We start from the raw sequence: 20132 nt of genomic DNA, 5'->3' as shown, positions 1-20132 counted from the left end.
AGCCGGAAAAGTAATCAATCAGCTGACGATACAATGCACACGTGTTGAGTTGCACGCACATGCAAAACATTTGCAGAGAATAATTTTGCATATGGGAAAAATGGACTGAGATTAGGGATACTGATTAAATATCTATTGGCTGATTGATCAGTTCAACTAAATTATTCAAAGTAAGTGAGCATGACTAAATGTTTTCAGTTCTCTATACTTCAAAATCTAGTCCAGAGAGAGAAAGAGGCCACATTGCGCAGCTCTGCAGATAAACAAAAATGAATATAGAAGTGGCGTAGCATGATGAGCCTGGTTATTACAGTTGGAGTTAGATCCTTACCTAATAAGCTATTTCCACAACTTCATAAAATTCAATAAGTTTTACTACAGATAGAAAACGTTAGGTGCTGTAATACATTCACCTTCCTGTTAATCTTTCCTGCAATAAATGTGTGAGAAATTTCTAGAAGTTTCTCACACCTCATTTGTTTGAGTCTTTTCTTCTTTGTAGCGACTTTCACAGTAAAGAGAGGTTTTGTCAGGAGAAGACTGTATTAATTATTTATGACAAATTTTTGTTTTCAAACAGCTGATCGTCGATCTGGAAGATCAAGTTTAAAATCGTCCAATTCTAATCACCGCTAGGTTTGTTCATCGCTCTGTTGTATTCACATTTTGCTTTCATTACAGTGTTCAATTTTTCGAGATGCCAAATTTGATCAATTTGCTGCAGTTTCACAAAAAAAAAAAAGCATGTTACCTGAATATTGAAAACCATATTTCAGGAGTTAGGTGGTCATTGTTGTGTCTGACTCTCCACTTTTCAAGATGCAGCCAACATTTTCAACAAATCTGTACTGCAGGCAGTCCCAGCTGAACAACATGTACTCTGTGTCTGTAAGGCTACAATGAACCTGTAAGTGATGCGGGATGAGGTTGTCTGCTGAAATAACCAAGCACCTCTTGGGAGTAGACATTACCTTGGGTGATGTGTCTTCAAAATATCAACACATGGCTCCGATGTACCTTCTTACCATCACAGAAGCTGACTTTTACACCTTTCACTGTCTCAACTTTTGCACATGCAAACTGATGAGCAGTTTCTCTAAAGCACCCTGGACTGATTTTTTTCCGAAAACAAAACATGCTTTTTTTCTGTCCATTCTAGAAGAAGACACACCAAAAGAGCATTGTAAAGTTTCTGTACATGTTCAGGTTACAGATCTGGATGAACTGCTGTGAACCACAAGAAATTTCCAAAGTAGCTCCGGCCATGTGGTTTTAATGATCACAGAAAGATAACATTGTATGTCTTCTGCAATATTGCCTTGGGAATAAATTATGCTAATTAATACCTTTTATTAAAGAGGGAGGCTCCACCTTGGAGCTGCAGTCTGGTCACTTTATTGCCCTTAAATCATCACAATGAATTGAACCACATGCATCTTCATATCCTCTATAATACATAAAGTACTGTTTTGATATCATATTTTGCAAGGTCATGATATATATGTAGACAAAATCTGTCAAACGCAGGGTAAACATGTGCAAAACCACTAACCTCTCTAGCATTTTCTGCTGTAGTCCACATTAAATGAAGGACATTTTCCATGACATACAAACACACAAGGCTTCACTAATATGGTGAAGTTCGCATAACAGCACTAAATATAAATTCACACTGTCACACATTTGTGCTCATTCACAAAAGCAAAACAAGAACAAAGCCACAGAAACACAGATGGCTGAGAAACTTTAGTAAACAAGCGCTCGGCTCAAGGTTGACGCAAAGATCTGGCGGTTGTTTTGAAGGACGTGGATGCACACTGGAACGGTGGGGGGAGCGGACAAATGAACGCTTGCGTACACAAAATGTTTGAAGCAGCTCTTTGCCTCTGCAGCAGGGAGGATCCAGCACACCTGTTCTTGATCCAGTGCTGCCATTCCTTCCCACAGGCAAAGTCATCCTTTCAACCCTCTCAGAAACTAATGCATATATAACTACACAACTACAGACGAACTGCAGCTGCTACAACTAGCCACTGCTAAAGTGCGCATGTTTGTGTGGCTCAATGTGTGCGCACAGGACCTCCTGTTAATATTACGCATGCACAAAAGCCCAGCAACTAGTTCACAAAGACTACATCGACTGAGTTTGACAAAGACCACACTGTGTAGTGCACAAGCAACAGCACACCTTATATATTCCCTCTCATCCTCAAACACAGGGAGACAATGGTCACTGTTGCATTATGTAACGTGTCTACTGTCATTTCACCCAGAGGACCAGGACCTTCTCTTTGACTCGTTGCAGAAGTTGCTGCTGGATGTGCTGGGATCAAAAGTCTGTCTTCCTATGTGGGTGTGTGACACAGACTGTGTGAAGGTGTATGCTCAAGAATGCAACAGTGCCCAGAAAAGGGCACTAACTCAAAGGCCTGTTGTGTGAAAGACATAGACAGATAAAGACTTGAGGACCTGAGTTAGGAGAAAACTGGGGAGGCTGCATGTGGGCCCACAAAGACTGGGCTATAGGTGGGAGCGTGTGAATATGTTTGCGTGCGTGCATGGAAAAGATTCAGCAGGTAGAAAGACAGGAAGCACTGCTGTGGGGAGCAGGAACAGCAGTGCTGATCAAAGCCCAGGCGGGTGACACTATGGGTGGAGTGCCATTGTTTATTCACCAGCCACCTCTTCCTTTTGGCAGGGCGAGGTGAGTGCGTGTGCTTGTGAATGTGAGTGCAGAAACAGAGTTTGAGACAGAAAGAGTTCGGAGATACAGAGTTGGAAAGATAGGGTGTGCCAGAGAAAAGACACAAGGTGTTTGTGTGTGTACCTTACTCTTGGCAGGCTAATGTCAGCTTCAGTTCAGTGAGGTATGGCGTATGCACACTCATACTCTATATGCATGAATAAGTAGAAAGGCTATCTGTGAAGATAGTCATTAAAACCTGAAACATGTTATCAAAGAACCAGCATATAAACTTTTTCTTTATCAGATGAAGAGAAAAAAACATGTGGGGACACCAGTTACTGAAATCAGACAACAATTAAAACTGCCAACCAAACAGGATGTATCTTGTTGAGTACACTTTACAATCTAGGCAGCATCTACTACATGGGCCAAAACACATTATCAGGGAGGGTATTTATCCCACATAATGGCCCTAGTAAAGAAATGGTACTTTGGTTTTAATAGATGGAGAGTGCTTAGCATTTTGGATTCATTTGTTTCAGCAGGATAATGATCAGTCATTTTGTGTTTATTTCAACGCTTTCTGTCGCAGGACACCGTGTATAAATGTTGTATTTGCAATTAAGAAAAAGGATTCCAGCTGCACACAACTGAAAGTTAACATGTTGACAGGACAGACGTCAATTGTGGATGCTGTGTTTTTGTCTTTCTCACGTGAATAAAAACACGGTTTAAGATTACGGATATACACAAAATGTGCCCTTTTGATGGCCCCACCAAAACATTGACTTTGTTGTCCTTTTGCCAACAAAGCCAACACTGGATTTGGCAGACCAATCTGCACCCAAGCTTTAACATTATGATCCAGATCTAGCATCTGGAAATTGTTCCCATGGATGAATCAGACTTGTGCAGCTCCACAATTCTCTTCTTGAGATCTTGGCTGATTTCTTTTGCCTTTCCAATTGTGTTAAACAGCAGTGTGTTTGAGGTGTGGCCTTAAAATACATCCACAGGTGTGCCTCTAATTCAAATGTGTCAGTTAACCAATCAGAGGTTTCACATGAAAAGCCTTCACTTGATCAGCTGAGCTCTCCCTCCTTGTTAAAAGAGAAAGTAATCATTTTATATGGAAACTTTTGAATTCACAGAAAAAAATGTTTTCACTAGGTTTCCTGGGGTTTAACATATGGAAATAATTTAGGTAATTCTAACTAACCTAGAACAAGATAAGTTTGGTCTCATTTAACTTCAGAGAGAGAGAAAAAAAGATGCATGTGCCTTTTTATTTGGTGTATGTAAATATCTAGTTTCAACTGTATGTGCATATTTTTGTTACTGTATTCCCAACAGAATTCCAGAGGAATATTCTATATGATCATAATACTTATGAATGAACAGACCATTCAAAAATGTAATAGACTGTAAGACAAGAAAACCGTTGCAATAACTATAAAAATAAATGTGTTCCTCCTGTAATAACATTACGCATACAAAAAACTAAGATAATGAGCATACTTAACTTTACTGCCGATTAACTAAAAAGGGCTTTAATGATGCGCAAAGGTCTGTGCAGCTAACACCCACATTTAGGAGGTCCAGGAGCAGCAGAGCCACAGAAGGAGCTAAATTCAGGCTAGAAACGACAGAATGGGGCTGCTAAAGAGAGGGGGAAAAAAGGACATCTGATCCAGTGCAGCATGCATTCAGAGCAACTGTTTCGGGATTATCCCAATTCAAATGTGCGGCTAACTTTGATGTTATTTTCTTCCCCTGCTATTGTCTGAAGCCCCTCGCTCTCTTCATAATCCGAGGCCTTTGAAGTGAGCAGCGTGGAAACAATGTCAGCAGGCGACACACTAACTCCGATGGCCCACTGACAGCTCTCCGCCGCTCCTTTCTTTCCCCACCTTTTGTCTCAACTTCTACACTTCCTCTATCCTTTCATTGCTCTTTCCCCCCTGTCTTTAGTCTCAAACGCTGTTTGTCACCTCGCCTCTTTCCTTTAGCTCTTGATGCTTTAAATCTTTCTGTAACTTCCTTATTTTCTCTCTTTATTACCTGTTAGGTTATATCAACCCCCTCTCTCCCACCACACATATGTCTGGGCTTCACTAAATTATTCAAGCATTAATTGGAATCTCATTAGCTGGTGTTTAACACAAGGGGATCGTTATAATGAAGACACAGATAATGAAAGCTGTTGTCTGCTCACAACACTGATGCCAAGAGAAATGTAACAGCTCATGACAGAAAGGACAAAATGTGTGTGTTGCGTCAGTGTAGACTATAAGCAATAAGAGTGTGAACTAGAAAATTTCTGAAGAAATTTAGCCGGGGCCTGCCAAGGCGTGCCCGTCGGTTTGGGCCCGGCGTTGTCATGCTAGAAATTAGCATCGATGCTAAAGAACGCTGCAATGTAATCAGTAGCATGTGGAGAATCACAAGAACGTTAAGTAAGGTGGACGTGTACCATTCAGTATGATTTAAAATTTTTGTCAAGGCTTTTATTTTGAAATTTTTGTAAAACTTCATTTCAAAGGGCCAAACTAATACCATGTGTAACATTGCTTTGGCTGAAAAAGTCAAATAAAGCCAAAAAGAGCAACTACATGATGTAAAAATATTCAAGGCTTTTATTTTGAAATTTTTAGTTAAGCTTCATTTCAAAGGTCCAAACTAATCCCATGTATAACAGTCATTGGGTTAAATCAGTTATATAATGCTCAACAGAGCAATTACCTGATGTAAAAATATTCAAGGCTTTTATTTTGAAATTATTATTATGCTATATTTTAAAGTTCCGAACTAATCCCATGTGTAATAGTGCTTTGGATGAAAAAGTCAAATAAAGCCAAAAAGAGCAATTACATAATGTAAAAATATTCAAAGCTTTTATTTTGAAATTTTTGTTAAGCTTCATTTCAAAGGGCCAACCTAATCCCATGTATAACAGTCATTGGATAAAATCAGTTATACAATGCTCAAAAGAGCAATAATCTCATGTAAAAATTCTCAAGGCTTTTATTTTGAAATTTTCATTATGCTTCATTTCAAAGGGCCAAACTAATACCATGTGTAACAGTGCTTTGGATGAAAAAGGTTCCTGCCATTGCTTTGCATGGCAGGCCCCAACAATGACGTTGATTTTCTGTGCTGTTTTAGAATTGTAGTCTGCATGTAATTCCTGCAATGGCAGTGGAGGAAGTGAAAAAAGCTGTTCAGTGTACGTTGGTCAAGCTTCCAAATACTGAACTAACATCAACTGCCATCTTGTTTGGCTCAGCACTTCTCTTTTCAAATTGGAGGATGCTAGCTTACAGAGCAGACAATTTCAGGTAAGCTTCATAGCGTCGAACTGGCGCACTACATATGTCATGGCCAAATGTTAGCAATTGCATAAAATTTTAAACTTCCACTATTTCAGCAAGTAATCGTTTCTCAATAGCTAGACTCAAATGATCAAGTTATTTGCAGGACACTGGAGAAGTTGTCTACATACTATAGAGATAATTTAGTCATTTGGTGTATTTAGAAGGACGTGGGACAAATCTAAAAGTGCCTTCAAGGACTAGAGTTGCCCACCTCTACCATAAGGGTTTTTTTTAAATGGAGAAAAAACTTATTAGGATGTTCAAAACCTAAGACCACCTGGACCTCAATATACTGACACACCACAATGCTTTTGTTTGCTGATATTTTCCAGTGAATTCCAATTTGGTAAAGTTTGCATCAGTCTGCACAGATAGGGGTCAGCCAGCCTACCTAGTTAGCCCTGGTGTGAAGGATAAAGAAAAATATCTGCAAATATGAGAAAAAGCAATAAAACTGACCTTAGTGAGCAGTCTACCAAACACAATGGGAGTTGATTAGTGATACAATTGCAAGCATGTGTTACAGCCAATAAAAATCAGGGTAGAAGACAGAAATATCAAAAGACGAAAACAACATCGGCAGCCAGCTGACTGTCATCTACATTTTTCTTACCTTTTCCTCCTCATCCTTTTTTCCTCTCAACATTTTCACAATAAATCGGTGGATTACTGCCATCAACTGGTATGTCTGGTAATCCCTTCAAGTGTCAGAATCACAAGAATTTGCTCAACAGTACAATGTGTTCAGTTGGCCTTAGTTGGCGTGGCAAACAATGTAACTCGTGCAACCGCTCATCTCATTTCCCAAGTGTGTAATCCTCAATCTAAGTATTGCAACACAAACATCTGCTGAAAGTGTCAAGCATGGTGATGGCAGAAAACTAAGAGTTTTGCAGCCGGAGGTACTGGTACATAGTATAAAGTGGGTGCAATGATAAAAACTGTGAGTTACAGACCAAAACGAGTATGTGCTGAGTGTTATGCAGGAAACTGGTGAACCCAATATGCCCCAGCAGAATTTAATTGAGCATAATGGAAAGGCTTTCAAACTAACAGTATGATAGGAATATATATCTTGATGATGTACCCCGGCTTGGGTTTGGCTCACTGCAAAGTAAAATCACTGTTGCCTGGCAAATAAAATACTGATAAATTGGTTTCTAACTGCATAGCAACAATGCTGCAACTGGCTCAAAAGCATCTTACCTCCAAATACCTCATCTTTAAATAATAAAAAAAAAGCCATATGGCTGAAATTTGAACCCAAGTTTACAAATGTTTCAGAACACACAAATCAAAACAGGCTTCTGGAATGGCATCGATCTGAATGTTTTCCAAAAAGCCAGGGAAGCCAGAGGTCTCTATAGTTATTGGCATTTATGTTTATGATGAGGCCATGTAAACGTCTGACCAGAACAGCTGTTTGTAATTTTAAAAAAAACTGAATAGGGTGTCTATATAGTTTTTTGACTGTCATCAATTAAATAAAGTTACAGAAGCTACACTAATTACATCTAAACAAATTTTTTAATTTGAAAATCTGTCAAATTTGTGATTTTATACTTCAACACGCAATTGCCTCTGGCTGTCACAGAATAATGCTTTTCTGATGAATCCTTTGCATTTATACATACTTAGATTAAAACAGAAGCTTTCCCTATGTGTGGTATATGGTAGTTACTTTCTGTTATGGAGTAAAATGAAAGGTTGTGGAAAAAAAGTAAACTCTGGACAAGGAGCAAAGATTTAAGAGTCGGCTCACAAACCTGCCTTCTTCCTGTACAAGGCAGCTGCGGCCACAAACAGACTAAGTTGTGTTTGGAAACATGTACTGATCCCAGACCAGACACAACAACTCTTTATTTAGGGAGCCACACCCAATCAACTGCCAGTGCAACTGTCTTCCAGCCTGCTTTATGCACAATAAAGGACCTTATGTCCAAAAACTAATTTGGTTGCTGCTTTGTCTATACATTTTAAAAGGTGAATTAGGTTGTATTTTAAGACATAAACAATCACAGCCTATAAGACTGAAGTCCGACTGTGAAGTTAAACTGTAAAACAGAGTGACAATGATGATCAAAGCATGGCATGCAGCAGGGGGATATATAACGTTCACTCAGACACTTAAAGACACTCTGGAGTTTGAAACTAGCCATAAAAATGACAAAGCACATGCAAACAGTGAGTGGGCTTTAACAAAAGAACAGCGACCCGTGTCTACTCTATTAAAGTCAAACCCAGACAGGACTTTTTTCTTACAGAATGAAGTTTGCAGACAACCCCCTACTTGACACAGTTGAGGGTAAATGTCCACAGCTGTATATATGAAAACACAAGAAACAACACCTAGAAGGTGTCAACTTGGGTTACGAGAAAGCTGACTTGCAGAACTATTCAGATTTATGTTAATGAAACCATTCACACAATGATAATATATTCTTTTAAAAGATTATGGACGTTTCTGATGAGCTGATAAATTTATTTAGCTTAAAACAACAAAGAGAAGAAGCACACAGCTACACTTTGCACTTTTTATTTGATAAATTTAGGGATGCTCTGATGCAACCCTAAACCCAAACAGAACAAATATCAGTATTACTTGATGAAATTCCAACCCCAATACCTGCTGTTGCACAATTAGCTAGCCATGAAGTCAGTTGCATTTTGCATGTGTCTGGCTTGAAAAGCTGCATTTCACATTATTTTTCTGCTTAAAAACCTGTTTCGCAAAAATATTGTTTTGTCTAACAATAGCTTTTTTTTTTCAAAATTCACAATTATTTTCACAGTTAGGGAAATATAGAAAAAGCTACAGACCGAAAAATGAGGAAGAACATGATGACAAGAAGGAAGGACATGATGAAGGAAGGAATCGAGTAAGGGATTAAGACACAGAAACAAAGTGAGAAAGAAGAGACGGGAGAAAAGAAGAATACAATAAAGGACAAAAACAGGGAAGAGAAAAATGGCATAAGAAATTAGAAAATGAAGATGAAAGGAGAAAAAGAAATGAGGAAAGAAAGAAACAAAACTACAAAAAAGAGAAGGATACAAGAAAGGAAAGACACATGAAGGATGCATTGAAGTACAGAAGAAAGAAAGGACACTATGGAGGACAGAAGAAAAGAAAGAAAGGCATGAGAAAGAGAAAAAGAGATGAAAAATCAAGTAAAAGTCAGAAGGGAAAGAAGGAAGGAAGGGCACAGGGAATAAATAAATGAAGCGAGATACATGAAGGACAACTCAGAAATGACAAAGATAGAGAAAATGAGTGAAAAATTCAGGAAAGAAAGAAAGAAAGGAAAAGAAAGGCATATGGGATAAAACAAAGAGTTCAGTAAAAAATGAAGACAGGCAGAAAGAGGAGAAAGGAAAAGGTAGACACAGGAAAGGATTTAAGGAAGGATACAAACAAGAAACGGTGGAGGGAATGTCATGAATTTAATTAATTAATGTAGTATCAGATTAGGGCTCAGTCTCTGCAAATGTCCAAAAATGGTACTTAATCCGTATTATGTCATGCTGCCCCAGGGCAGTTGTGAATATAATCCAGTAACTTGCATCATCAGTATGAGAATGTGTGTGGCAATGGAAATGACTGATTTTATTGTAAAGCATCTTTGTTTTGAGAGTTGAAAAGCACTATCTAAATCTGATGTCATTTCATTTCATTAGTAAGAAAATATCCTGATTGAGATATCTCAAGTTCAGACACTACTGCGAAGAAGTTACCAGCACAAACCTTGTTGGCCTGCTCGGCATCGTGGGTAATTGCCTGTCTCTCTTCGTCCCACCGAGCATTGACCTCCTTCAGCTGCTTCTCCATCGCCTGCTTCAGGCGAACAGCCTCTTCTTTAGAGTCACATACCGACGTCTGCAGCTCTGCAATCAGCTGGCAAAAAAGGGGGAGAACAAAAAAACGTCATGATTTTACTTGGGACTCCACAAACCTGAACGAAGGAGTCAACGTTGAACTAGTCAGGCAGCTCTCATAACAAACATTTCACTTTAAAAACAGAATCTGAATGGCGAGCAGTCACCTTGAAAGGCAGCTTTTTTCTTACCGATTTCATGTCTTTTTAGAGACAAGACAGGAGACAAAGAATAGAAAGAGAAAAGGGGAAAGAGAGTTAAAAAAACAACAACTTCCTTCTCGTAAGAGCTCGTCGACTTTGTGTTGGTGAACTTGTGGTGCACGCTAAGATGAAAAGGAAGTGGCTCGTCTTTGAAAATCTCCCGTCCAAATTAACATTCTATTTAAGCCGCAGTTCGGGAGAAGATGAGGAAAGACAAGAGTGGGTGAAAGAAAGAGGAGAATGGGGGAAGAGGAGGGGAACTCTGCGGTGGTTCTGGAGCTAGCTCTGGGCTAGACGGATAATTGTTTACCATGTTCACACATCGGGGGACTAGGCCTGCTGGAATCTGTTGGCTGTGTGGGAGTATGGCAGGTAAGCCTCTACAGGTCACTCACAGAGAGATGGAGATGATGAGGGTGGAGCAACGGTGAAATGTAAATTAATATTACTGTATGAAACCACATTAAAGCAACAAATAGCACAATATAATGGTAGCAACATTTCTCGACTCAGGAATTATTATTAGTATAATTATTATCATCCTTGCGGCTGTGGGTCTTCCAATCCCAGGCACAAGTGGCCCTCTTAACAGAGCCCCAGTAAACTCAAGAAATACAAAAATTTGTTATAGAATTAGCTCACAGATACTAATATTGTTAAAGACCTTGCATTGTTCTTCAAAAATAAAAAATAAAAATAATTAGCTATATTTGCACATGAATTTTCAGCTCTCGTCCACTGGGCCCCCCTCCAACTCCCTCTGTGGACGGTCAGGGATAAAGTAATGGTCTCTCATCCAATACCACCCACTATAACCTCATCATTAAGCAGCGAGAAAGAGTGCAGCCCTGTTTAGTTCACAGGTCACCCAGGAGGAGCACTCTCAGTGAGGTGCTTAACACACACGGCTGAATCTGAGAGACGTTAATTAGGTAAGTCTGTGTGTGTGTACGAATGAGCAAAAAGGGGAGACAAAAGTGAAAAGACAAAATATGCATGAGAGATGGTTGTGTGCGCTCAAGCACGTAACATATACTGCTGTATCTACTGTGTCTTTATTCCCCCTAGGATAATGTACGGTATGGTATGCTTTTAATTGGGCTATTAGCCATGCAGCTGAGCTCATGAGCAATGCCCCCCTGTCAGTCACTATGGGGTTAACAACTGGGGTTATCCTTTGAGTTTCAAAGACGTCTTGTTTACATTTGACTGAGTTGTCCCAAGGGGAGGGCTGAAAAACCTCAAGGCTCCACCTTTACATTTTAAAACAAAGCTGATGAAGCGCTAAAAAACACTCTGAATTAATCAAGCGTCTTAGTATTATTGCAAAAACCATGCGTCTTATCACTATTCTCTTCACAGCATGCTTCAAATCTTTCACACAAAGACTTTTCTTTAATATCACAGCGTGTTTGTTAAACATGTGCCAGCTTTTTGCTCCCAAAACAGAGGATTAATCACTTATTGCTCGTCTGCGGTGGCACACTTCGTCACCGAAGCGGCCAAACATGACTGAACTTTCACACAGCATTCGACTTCTTTTGAAGTCGAGCATTGTGTAACTTAATAAGCTACCGTTCTTTCACAACATCTGCTTGTCAACCTGGCTTTCAACTTGGAGCTTTTGCCAGCCAACCCAAAATGTGTGTGCGTGTTTGTGTGTACAGGTAGGGGAGTAGAGGAGGGATTTACAGGTGGGAAGAAAAAAAAAAAAACAACAACACCCACCCCCTTTGAATCCTCTCTTTGAGGAACAAGGTGCAATTATGGTCAAATGATTGTAATATTTTACCTCGACATAATCAAGACGAAAACCTTTTTCTTCTGTTGTGTAAACAGTACTTAAGGGTGTTTTAGATCTTTAAGCTGGCGAAGGGAAAAGTGCTTGAACTTCCCAAAGCATTTTTGCTGAATGGAAAATTTTTTAAAGGAAGCAATAGTTCTCCTTGGAGAGAAGAATTACCCTGAACTTAAATGGGCTGAGGTGACATGTCCTAATGGCAAACACATGGCTCCAAAAAACAAGTGCAGGTTCGGGTCGACAGGAGGGGAATAAAGGTGAAGGAGATGCAGTAAACGGGGATCAGAGGACAAGGAACACTATAAAAATATAAGAAAGAGAGAAAAAGACTTAAACAGATGTTTGGGGTGATCAAGTATGGAGGCTCTGGCGATATAAAGAAAGCACTGCAAAATGTTGCAGGAATAAGGCGGCTACAGCAACCTGAGCCACCACAGCCCTGGGCTAGAACGTGGAGAACTGGGATGCTCTTGTTTTCTCCAATGTGGTTTCAATAATATCAGAGGCTGAAGGTAGTAAAGGATTCAAATGGTCAAGTTTTTGTGAGTTTTGGATACAGTTTTTCTACTGCTTTCTTTCACCAACACACAAAACACTACATGACACAAACTGGGATGCATACATCTTTTACACTTGGAGAAGTCATCTACTGGTGACTAGAACTGGATGATTTTCAACTTCATCTGCCCTGACTGACAGTGTGGATGTTACTGAAGAAAGAAGATGTTTTTTTTTTCTCAGCAAAGTGTTTAAAAATAACAGAAACACAAAAAACTGTAAGTAGCTTTTTAAAAGATCACTGTAATTTCTATATTTTCATCTCAGTTGAGCTGGTAATCTAGATTCTTGAGGGCATCCACACGGAAAATGATGTCATGCTAGCTAGCAATGCTAACCACACAGTGACATTGGTGCCCTCATGCTTCCCTGTAAAAAAGTTCAACCCATATATGTTTTTTGTGCACAGTCTTTTCCATTCAATAAGTTTATCCATTATTGTTTGCCTTTTGATCATGCTAGACAAAAAGAGCAGAAACCTTTTATTTGACCTCTCAACTGGTCATATAGCAACTGAGTGGATATGAGGTCTTGTCTGATGCTAAATTGGTCAAATCAAATTTGGATTCTGTGAGTGAATTCTGTTGGTCAGAAATTAGCATTGCAGATAGAACTCAGATAGGGTCTACGTAGATCAGAACACATAAAACGTATAAATGAGCATCTCAATGAATGAGTAATTTCTCAGACACAAAATTAGCTACAACCACAATCAGAGCCAAGCAACACTCATTGAGTCATTTAGGATAAAAGGGTCTCCATCATCAAGTGAGCTACACCAAAAACCCCGTCTTAGCTAGCAGTATGAGAGAACAAATGGGCTGTACCTGTTCTGATGAATCTTCCAGGAGTAAAATTCACTTGCAAATAAAGTTAAATTATATCCTGAAACATTGTGTAGCTCACTTTAGCCTGTTGAATTCCCAGGTATCCTGAAGTGTGGATACTTTAAATAAAGCAACTTGGAAGAATATTTGAAATATATCATCATCACTGTTTAGGTCTAGGCAGTAACAATGCCACAAAGGAATGTTTGCAGAGAAATATTTGTTAGTCGTTCCAAGTGTCAGGAATTCATTCTTTGCATGCCAAGAGTATATTTAGCCCGTTGGATGAGGCCTCACTGCACTTCATTCTAGCAGCGTTAATAGTGTGCAAGATGCTAATGGTCACAGAGAGACTATGAACTATCGTCATGACAGACGAGAAACAAAGGAGTGAGGAAAATCGGGCCTACATAGTGCTATATTTACCAAGAAAATCTCCATTATGTGAATTTCTGATAGTCTGCCCCCTGCTTGTAAGAAGATGAATAAACTGAAAACCAACAATTTATTTACCCATTAATGTGTGTAAAGAATAATTATATTTATGAAAAAATATCTCAGTTTTCTACTTAATTCTTTAATGAAAATTTGCTATAACTTAAGCTACTTTTGTAGGTGTGTGGATCTTTTTTTTTTTTTTTAACTTTTGAACATTTTGCTTTTTCTTGAGGCCAGAGGGGAAAATGCTGCAGGTAAAAATTCCTCACCTTTCTCCCCCCTGCCCCCTATCAGTGAGTTCTGTGACAAAGTTGGGTGGAAAAGGGAAATATTAAATGAAAGAAGGGGCAGAATAAGGCGGGAGAAAAGAAACTGATTACCTGGGCAGACTTGGCAAGCTTTTGACTGTACTCCTTCTCAATCTGCTTCAACCTGCTGTTGGTCTGCAACAAGAAAGAAGAGAGAGACGGGTGTGAGAAAGAGATATGCAGACAGGTGGATGGAGGGACACAAAGAGACACAACTGAGAGGTGAAATTCAATCTTCTGTTAGGAAGTGCACAGAGGCACGTCACCCTCCCAACCAACCCTCTCTCTCACATACACACACACACGCACGCGCGCGCGCGCACACACACACACACACACACACACACACACACACACACACACACACACACACACACACACACACACACACACACACACACACACACACACAGTAGTGTTGACCTCTGTCTGTTGGCAGTGTGTCCCTGTGGCCCCTTGGCAGTGCTCCAGCCTTAACGCCTATGTGTGCCAGAAGGTAGTGATGGTCATGGTGCCCAGAGGGCACCAGTCCCTTTTGATCTCCAACCAACAATCCATCACTTAACAAGAAAGAGGGTGTTGGAGGGGTGAATTAAATGTTGCTGCCAATTAACCACTGAGGAGAAAAAGAAAGGGATGATCGAGAAAAGCTTCAGGACTCAACACAGTGAATTGATGTTAAGCGAGTGCTGATCTTCTGCCAACCATCAAGTTGTTTACAATGATCTAAGAAAAGAAGGTGTATCAATGTAGAATTGAGATTTACAACTCTTATTTAAAAGGGCAGACTTCATTACTGTCCTATTTCCTTTGCTTGTAGTTCATGTTAAGAGTAGATATTTCAATGTCCAAAATCAAGAAGAAAAAAAAAAAACGCATGAAAGAAACAAACAAGGCAGTAGGGAAAGTAGATAAGCTGCAGAAAAGGAATGTTATGCTTGGACCTCTAAATTAAAACGTCTAGGTGTAACACAACAGCAAAGCAAGAAGAAACAAGCAATAGGAAAGTCTTCAGTTTGAACTCGAGTTCATAAAGTGCAGAATGTCAGTCACTGAGACAATCCGTGAACAACAGTTTTGTAAAGACAGGACAGTCATAAAAAGTAAAAACCATGACCTTCTTTCTGAAACTTTATGCAAAAAAACCAAACACCTGTGGCCACTTCAGTTTGCCCTAGGTTGGTACATCCCCTAAAGCCACATTTATAATTGTTTCAAAAAGGACTCCAATGTTTTTTACACAATGAGATATTTAAGGTAAGAGTACTCACTTTGTCCATTTTTTATGTTTCTAATCAAGGCCATATACTGATACGATATATTCATGTTTTGTTAGAGAAACAATCAAATTGTTTTCATTTATAATATGTTATGCCTATAGATGGTGCATCAAAGGCTCTTTTTATACCAGTAAGATGTGTAATAAAACGGCTTATTATCAGCATTGAAAAACAAAGGCAAATACATCTTTTGATTTAGTTGTTAAATTATATAAAAAAGTTAACATTTCTTTAAATCACTAATAATTTATGGCTTTTTTCAATTTTAAGACAAACACTCTTTGTCATATCCTGAGAGTCCCTGACAGACAATTCATGAGCAAACACTGCTCCATTGAACACACCCCTCACAGCCATCAACACCTAAGCTGCGTTCGGCCTCTGCACCCAATCCAAACACTTCCTGACAAACACCGCCGTCCGCTCTGAACGGACACACCTGTCACCACGGATACACAGAGCCGTCACCAAGGACACGGACCTGTCTTCCTGCGCCAGGATTCTTTGAGTGGCGGCCCCGCTTGTCCCCAGAGGCCCTGCTGCACCTGATGAGAGCGGGGAGGACAAAGAAGGGTGTAGAAAAGAGGAGAAAAGGAACTGTGCATGTGGGAAAGAGGAGGTGCAAATGGGGCTCTTATTCCTTACATCTAATGTATTTGTTGTCTTCTTTGACTGTGGCAGCACTACAGCTTTACTGAATAAAATCAGGGTTGTCAGTTTGTAAGACAATTTTGCAGGACAATATTTCTTAACCGTTTCACTCAGACAGTAGCTTTGTTGTCTCGTTTACAGCAAAAAATAAGGCATAATGTGGATGAGGAGTCAAAGTTGTACCTCATCATCACCGCAGTTGGTTGTGAATTAATAAGATGTTTGCTGTACTGTAAATGACTTGGCTTCACATCTAAACACATTCACAGACACACTGCCATACTGACACGCAAACAGTCTCAGATGTTTCATAAAAACATAAAGAGGCAGCTACTAAACTATTCCCTTTACTTACAGACACCCAAGGGAAGGCAGCAGAAAGCACTGTACAACATCAAGCATTATAGAGCCGAGCCTTGAAATACACATTAAGAAATGGCTGAAAGTAGACTGAGATGTAGATGGAACATGTGAGGAAAATAAAAAAGGCCCCGCTGGACTGCGAAAAACAAAGCTAAATTAAAAGTCCAGCCATATGTGGTCTGTAAGAATTTTCAAAGAGTCTACCTGTGCCCTGCCAAAGGCATTTTTGTGCTGAAGGCACTTTGAGGCTGTATCAGGCTCTTCAATCGCCTCTTAATCCTAGCGGTGTGGAGTGCAGCTGCTTTGAAGTATGAGTGTGTGTACAGATACCTTGTGGATGTGTGTGCGTGTTAAAGAGAGTGGAAGTAGATCTGAAGGCAAGGCATGCACCGCTTACCAGAACTTAATTAATAATCTGCAGTGGGAGCCAGGCCAAACACACACACACGCACCCCCCGACAAAAGGACACTCAACACAAAGACTGGGACAGGAGTGGCAGAAGGCAGAGTGACAACTTTCTCTAACACGCTTAAAGACACACAAGTCACAGTTGCTCAAACACAGATAATGGACAAACAGAAAGCCTGACTTTGATCTATAGCCATTTAGAAATACATGCTTGCTCAAGGTGTGCATTCCAGGAACACTCCATTGAATCGCTGCTAAAAGCAGGGAAGAATTTTTCTGTAGTGTTGACTCTGGTGGTTGACTTCATGAAAAAACACATAGGCCTACACACACAAAAAAGTATATCTAGAAGAACTTTGCTTATACTTGGCTTTTTTTTTTTTTTTGCCAAATGTGTCTAATCTTTAATTTCTAATTGATTAGTTTTTACTGTGACTTAAAGATAAACTCTAAAAACATAAGAGGGTTATTTTCTTTAGTACAGAAAATTGTACTAAAGACCCCACACAGAGAGAATGTACGTGATGTGATCTCATTACAATCATTATGTGTGCAAGTCACTCCCAGAAAGTCTCCTTCACAATGATTATCTATATTGCGAGTATTAAATCACTAAAAAAAAAAGAGGTAAGGGAAACAAAAGTGCTGGCAGAGCAAAAGTTAATTTTTTCACACTTGTTCAAAAATGTAAGAAACTCAACCCTAAACTTAATCAGCATCCAAATTTTTTACATTTATTCATACATCCTTTATTGCTTTTTTACAATATGAAAGTGAGTTACAGATTAAAAAGACTTTTTGTATCAGGTCCAGAGGAAACCTGACATTAGCAGACATTCTGGCATGTAAACTATAAGGATGTCTCAGTCCAATCTCAGACACCTACAAACAATCAGAGCTCTAGATCAAACTCAACTAACAATCCGTCTTATTGGTCTACTGTCTGTCATTTTGGTTCCTCTGTACTTACAGCCATTTTTTTTTTTAGAAATTGTTAATTGTCTGGAAATTTTTATGTGTGCCACTTGCAAAATGGTATTCCAGGCAAGACATGGAATACAATACATCAAAATAAACTAAAAATAATTAAGCTGGCAGTTCAACAAACTGAATAAAAGTCAACAGGGGCAAAACATGACCCATATGTCAAGTAGGAGACACTGAAAACAAAGATAAAGTTATACTCGCTCTAGGTGACAAAAGCAGCTTTTTAATTGAGCTTATCTTGTGCTAGAACTGCAGAACCTATAAAGACTGGTTTTAAAGATTAACTCCATAATTACAACATTTTTATTGAACTGTGTGACCAGGAATTTGTACCAGTTTTCTGATCCTGTAAAGGTATTGAAATTTGATTTTTTTAAAAACGTTTGACAGATACATTATGCTTACTTATTATTGTTTATGTATTTCAAAAGGGACATTGCACATTAAAAATGTGTCACTGTTAATTATAAAGGCTATTTTTCATCTGTAGCCTCTCAAGGAAACATCAATATTAATACAATATTTTGAGTACGTCTTCATTTTTGCAATCTTTGTGACATATACAGAACAATTAACATTAACCATGTACAACATGGCATATTGAAGAATCACATGTGACTCAGTCACATGTGACTCAAACAGTCACTGTTGCACTCTTCAACATGGCATATTGAAGAACGCAACAGTATGAGGATGGAAAAAAAATATCTTGCTAACTCAAACTAGCTTCCACCTCCTTTCCAAAGGAGGTGGAAAGGATCTAAACTTCTAAGCAATCAACTCAAACAGTCACATATGTTAAATCCCTGTTGAGAACTAAAAGATAGAGACTTTTTCTGCAAAGATTTTGCTCTGCAGGTTTACAATCATGTAGCTACGCAGCATTCTGGAGCAGAGAACAGGCAAAACTGGTTCAATATTGTTCCTTGACATGTTATTATCAAGTGTGCCAATACCTGGGGCATTGTCTTAAGATAACAATAATACTAATTACTACAAGTTCAGATTGCTGATTAATAGGTTTCACTCTGTCAGTAATAAAACTATAGCTCAGGATCAATGCAATTTACTCTCCAGGAAACATGTTATCTTTTAACATGATCAAATTCAAAAAAGGGTGACGACTTTTTTGTGATATTAATAGTGTGAATCCATCAAATACATCTGTGCTTTTGTTACTGCATAAAGATCTAAAGCCAGCTAAATCCCGTTTCTCCAGGAAACGTTTAGTGGATTCCAGTATGTGAACATATTCGGCTGGGATTGTAAAAGGCTGACCCCTGTCACGAAACACCGATGGGTTATATGTATACACACCTGCATAATATACAAAGCTGATCACCAAGGTTAAAGGTCATTTTCACACCTGGAAACTCATGCTTCAATGCTGAATTTCTGCCAAACTATAAAATGTCTGCATATTCGTACATAATCCTTCCAATAACTCATAGAAATGTACCTTAAAAGTTCTTGATCGTTGCAGCTTTGCTGCCAAAGGTTCCGTAATTTCATTCGGTTTTATTTACAACCCAGTTTTATTCACAAAGTCAAAAAGGCCACAATGTGTCATAAAACGCACTCTTAATTGGTGTTGTTTCACCCTGGTTACAACAAGCTGCATGTTGTATACTAGAGATTTGATTTATGTTGTTAGTCTTTGTAAAACCATAAAAAAGTCAGGCTAAAAAAGGTAATTTTCTGTGCTCCACCAAACGTTTCCAGTGGCAGCTGTGTTTGTAAGCGCTGAAAATGGCTCTCTGTTCACCGCACACGTCTCTCGTAACGATTTGAGTTCAATCTGCTTGCGAGGAAGAGCTGGGGAGATGTTATTTACTCGTTTGTCTGTAATCATCGCCGTCTTTGCCCGTGCATCTTTCAGACTCTGTGCAAGTGAGGGGAGTTGGTGCTGTAATGACAAGAGGCTTTATTTTGCATTTCACAGTTTGCCATCAATGCCTGTCAGTAGTGATTTGCTTCATGCATGCTGCTCAGTGTCAGTGCTTCATCGTGAGTACAGAAATAATGCATCACGAACACAAGCAGGAGTACACGGATAAACATACATCAAATGCTCCAACACATAGCAAATGTTCAGTGATTATACAGTGATTTCCATCAGAGTGAAAGGAAGTGAAATCTAACCTGCACTACAAGGTCAAGGGAGAAAGTATGATAGATGCATTAAATGCTGCTGAATCAGATGTTTAAACACAAGCAGGTGGTCAGACATTTAAAAATATGTCACAGTCAGGCTTTCTGGTAAACCATATGCAGTATTTTTATTCAAACAGCCAATGAATGATGACTTGAGCCTGATGATATTCAGGGTATCTGGTTTTCAGAGCAGGTCGACCTCACTTTCTATCCATTT

The 20132-nt window shown here is 39.1% G+C and overlaps 1 protein-coding gene across 9 annotated transcripts in view; it reads right to left on the bottom strand.

Moving 5' to 3' along the window:
- Positions 1 to 20132, bottom strand: part of cep112 (centrosomal protein 112) — a 137449-nt gene that overhangs the window by 40813 nt on the left and 76504 nt on the right. For 8 of the 9 annotated variants that reach the window (XR_003598669.1, XR_003598668.1, XR_003598670.1 and 5 more), the window contains 2 exons: positions 14144 to 14206; positions 9806 to 9955 (listed from right to left, as the gene is read on the bottom strand). Coding sequence is in view for 6 of the 9 variants with exons in the window: in XM_028042060.1 (XP_027897861.1) it covers positions 9806 to 9955; positions 14144 to 14206 (213 nt within the window). In the remaining 3 variants the exon portion in view is untranslated. Of the gene's footprint in view, positions 1 to 9805; positions 9956 to 10103; positions 10139 to 14143; positions 14207 to 20132 lie in introns of those variants that run through there. The other variant, XM_028042064.1, reaches the window with a different exon arrangement.

The sequence above is a fragment of the Xiphophorus couchianus genome, chromosome 16, assembly GCF_001444195.1.
Source record: "Xiphophorus couchianus chromosome 16, X_couchianus-1.0, whole genome shotgun sequence".
In the NCBI taxonomy this organism is placed as follows: Eukaryota; Metazoa; Chordata; class Actinopteri; order Cyprinodontiformes; family Poeciliidae; genus Xiphophorus; species Xiphophorus couchianus.
This window is presented reverse-complemented; position numbering and strand designations above follow the sequence as displayed.